We start from the raw sequence: 3837 nt of genomic DNA, 5'->3' as shown, positions 1-3837 counted from the left end.
AAGGAGCTCTACACGTGGGTGGTGAGTAGAACACGTGTGGGGAGGAGAGGAGTGCGTGGAATGGGCATCCAATTCACTCGTCAATTTTACTGCCCGCAGGACATGCAGGGAGGCTCCAAGCTACACGGGCAGCTGGGACACGGAGACCGGGCCTCGTACCGGCAGCCTAAACATGTGGAGAGACTCCAGGGGAAGGCTGTGCAGCAAGTCCGCTGCGGGGGAGACTTCACCGTGTGTGTTACAGGTGAGAGCGGAGCCCCGGGGGGGGGAGCACTCCCTTGCTCTTTACGCATGCCTGCCGCTGTCGCCTCTCCTGTTCTGACTGCCGGCTGTCGCCTCTCCTGTTCTGACCGCCAGCTGTCGCCTCTCGCCTCTCCTGTTCTGACCGCCGGCTGTCGCCTCTCCTGTTTTGCAGATGAAGGGCAGTTGTACTCCTTTGGGTCAGACTATTACGGCTGCCTCGGTGTGAATCAGACGGCAGGCGCTGAAGTCCTGGAGCCGGTGTTGGTTGATTTCTTCCTCAATGAGCCCGTTGAGCAGGTCTCCTGCGGGGACAGTCACGTCATGGCTCTGACTCGGAGCAAGAGTGTGTACTCGTGGGGATGTGGAGAGTATGGTGAGTGGGGATTGTGTGTAATGGGAATGGAGAGTGAGTGGGTCTCTGGAGGTGTTTGGGGGGGTAAGAGAATGGTGGTGCAGGTGGGGAGATGGGGCAGTGTGAGGGGAGAGCTGGCTGGTAAGATCTCGTTCTATTTCCGCAGGAAGGCTGGGTCTGGATTCGGAAGATGATGTTTACTATCCGCAGAAAGTGATTGGGCAGAGTTTTGTTATCCCGCCTCCCTCTTTTAGCTGCTGCACTTGTGCTCTCCTTCCTGCTTTAGCTCCGCCTCTTGTTATCCCGCCTCCCTCATGTAGCCACTGCACACGGGCTCTCCTTCCTGCTTTAGCTCCGCCTCCTCCCAGGAAGTCTTTTCTTCAGCTGCCTCTCTTTGCCTCTGACAGGTGGAGGTTCAGAGCGGTCTCTGCATCGCGAGGGTTTCCTGTGGCCCTGACGGGAGCTTCCTGTTGACTCACTCTGGAAAAGTCCTTGCCTGTGGTTTAAATGAGCACAACAAGCTGGGCCTCAACCAGTACACGGCGGGGATCATTAACCACGAGGTGAGCGCCCGCGGTAGGGCGCGGGGCGAGGTGTCTGTGGCGGGAGGGCGCTGGGGGGGGCGTCTGTGGCGGGAGGGCGCTGGGGGGGGCGTCCCGCGCACCGTCTCTTGCACTACCCTGTTTCTGCTTGGCAGGCGTTTCTTGAAGTCCCGTACACCACGTCCTTGACCCTCGTCAAACCGCTGACCTTCTACAAGGTGCGCAGCATCTCCCCCGGGAAGTCGCACACGGCCGCCATCGACGGTGAGCGCTGGACACGGTAATCGGGACGTCTCGGCTGTTTGTCTTCCACGTTCTGACCTTCTGCCTTCTACAGAACGCGGACGGCTCCTGACCTTTGGCTGCAATAAGTGGGGACAACTTGGGGTTGGAGATTATAGGAAGCATTTGGGGGTGAACCTCCTCCGTGGACCTCTCGGTGGCAAGCAGGTCATTAGAGTGTCGTGTGGGGACGCGTTCACCATTGCGGCCACGGATGGTGAGTGCGCTGCCTGTGCCGGATTTGCCCCCGAGGTTAGCCATTTGCTTTGTGGAACCTAACGTTACTTTTTGTATTCAGACAATCACATCTTTGCTTGGGGAAATGGAGGGAACGGGCGCCTGGCGATGACCCCCAACGAGCGCCCCCACGGCCCCGACACTTGCACATCGTGGCCTCGTCCTATATTTGGGTCCCTGCACCATGTCCCGGACCTGTCCTGCCGTGGCTGGCATACCATCCTGATCGCAGGTGAGTGCGGAGACGCGGCCCTAACGCGTGGCAATAAGGAGGTTTCCGTCATTAAGACCTCGCCGTCTTCTTACAGAGAAAGTCCTGAACTCCAAGACCATTCGCTCCAACAGCAGCGGGCTTTCCATCGGGACGGGTGAGTGCCGGCGGGCTCCCGGGGGGTATCACTTCTGTACTGGGGGCTTTGGCGGCTCATATTCTCTCCCTGTAGTTGCGCAGAGTTGCTCGTCAGGCGACTCCGGAAGAGGCGATGAGGACAGTCACCGCGAATCTCTTGCCTCCGACCCGAGCGGGGGATTCCGTGGCACGATGGAGGCAGAGCCCGAAACCAGCCCATTCAACATGACGGAAAGCATGGAGAGCAGCTCCTGTCCCAGCTGGCTCCGACAGGTAACACAGCCGCTCCGGGGACACGGAGGACGGGACCCGACACTTTGGGTGTCCACGGTCCCTGTGGTATTTATGGCACTTGGCCGGACTAAGGTTCTCAAACCAGCACCAAGTGAGCGAAGTGACGCGAGGCAGGAGAGCCCTGAGGGCCCGAGCCCTGACCATGCGCTGGGGAAATGCGCAGGTTCTCCTGAGGTTTGTGCAGGGCTGCGCTCACCTGCTGTGGGTGGATGCCTTGCTTCTGGGGGCCTACCCACTACGGCCTACATGTACTATTTGTGCAGAACCACATACACGAGTAACACATCTATAACCTCTTGCGCGGCATACATGAGCAACACATCTGTAACCTCTTGCGCGGCATACATGAGTAACACATCTGTAACCTCTTGCGCGGCATACTCGAGTTACACATCTGGGACCTCTTGCGCGGCACACACGAGTAACACATCTGTGACCTCTTGCGCAGAACCACATACATGAGTAACACATCTGTAACCTCGTCGGTAATTCTATGGAATCTGTTTTATAAATAAAATGTAGTCTTCTAAGCGCGTGGTTGGTTTTTACTACGTACAGGTGCGAGCAGTGTGTCGGCAGCTGTGCTGTTCTCTTATTTGGGGGAAGCAGAGCATCTGGGGGGCTCGCTGCGCGGGATTACGTGGCAGGGTGGTCTGCGGAGCGCACTGAGCTGTTTCTCATCTGTGGTCTCTCTCTCTAGGAACTTGAAGAAGCTGAATTTATACCCATCCCGCGGACCCCCTCGTCCACCTCTCTCCAGGAGCCGAGCGAGACGTCGCGGAAAGACCAGGAAGAACAGGGTGGCGCTCAGAGAGCGGCGCAGGTAACGGGGCCGCGTCGGATGGGGCGTCGGGGTGGTTTTCCTTTGGCTTTTCCCTGACTTGTAGCTCATTTTCAGGAGTCGGGGAGTGAGAGGTGTATGTGCGACGCTCTGCGAGGGGAGGTTAAGAGGTTGCAGGATCTGGTATGTTCCTGCGTGAAAGAACATGAGGCTCTGCGCGAGGAGAACGCCCGTCTGGCCAACGAGGTGCAGCAGCTCAGCGAGAAGCTGCAGGGAGTCATGCAGGTAAGCTGTCCCCGGCAGCACTGACGACCCCCCCAACCCCCCCGCGTCCGGCGTGTGAGAGGCGTGACGGCGTGTATGAGCTCAGCCCCCGTTCATTAAAATGTCTCGCTTTACCTTTTGCAGCAGAGTCTGGCGGTGAACCGGCAAGGAGAGGCGCTGCAGCTTCTCCAGAGACAGGTGCGTATGTCCCAGGACATCCTCACCCCTTACTCCCCAAGAGACAGACTGTATCAGGACACGCATGTAATGGAAAAGACGGCGTTTATTTAGTGTAATGGACACATTAACATCAATCAAGCCCCCCCCCGGTTAGTTGCTTGTCGGCAGCCGCTAGGCTCATATCCTCCTTTCTTCGCTGTAGGTGGCGGTATGTCTGAAAGGGACGGTTCCCGCGGCAGAGGATTCAGACGCAGACTCCTGGTGCTTCCTGGGCGCAGACGGCTGCAGACCGGCCCCAGGGCCGCCGATGTGA

General features: G+C 58.3%; 1 protein-coding gene across 1 annotated transcript in view; it reads left to right on the top strand.

The window, feature by feature from the left end:
* The window catches only part of LOC149271555 (serine/threonine-protein kinase Nek9-like), a gene marked incomplete at its 5' end in the record, with an annotated part of 5940 nt that extends 2103 nt beyond the window's left edge, over positions 1-3837 (top strand). Inside the window, 13 exons of the mRNA XM_089507349.1 lie at positions 1-21; positions 100-244; positions 416-616; positions 762-808; positions 1003-1158; positions 1293-1401; positions 1475-1636; positions 1718-1888; positions 1965-2024; positions 2100-2278; positions 3000-3113; positions 3198-3365; positions 3727-3837. The exon at positions 1-21 is cut by the window's left edge and continues 172 nt beyond it. Coding sequence (XP_089363475.1) covers positions 1-21; positions 100-244; positions 416-616; positions 762-808; positions 1003-1158; positions 1293-1401; positions 1475-1636; positions 1718-1888; positions 1965-2024; positions 2100-2278; positions 3000-3113; positions 3198-3365; positions 3727-3837 — 1644 coding nt within the window. The remainder of the gene's footprint in view (positions 22-99; positions 245-415; positions 617-761; positions 809-1002; positions 1159-1292; positions 1402-1474; positions 1637-1717; positions 1889-1964; positions 2025-2099; positions 2279-2999; positions 3114-3197; positions 3366-3726) is intronic.

Source organism: Sceloporus occidentalis, unplaced genomic scaffold (genome assembly GCF_023333645.1).
Source record: "Sceloporus occidentalis isolate IW3139 unplaced genomic scaffold, rSceOcc1.0.p SCAF_495, whole genome shotgun sequence".
In the NCBI taxonomy this organism is placed as follows: domain Eukaryota; kingdom Metazoa; phylum Chordata; class Lepidosauria; order Squamata; family Phrynosomatidae; genus Sceloporus; species Sceloporus occidentalis.
This window is presented reverse-complemented; position numbering and strand designations above follow the sequence as displayed.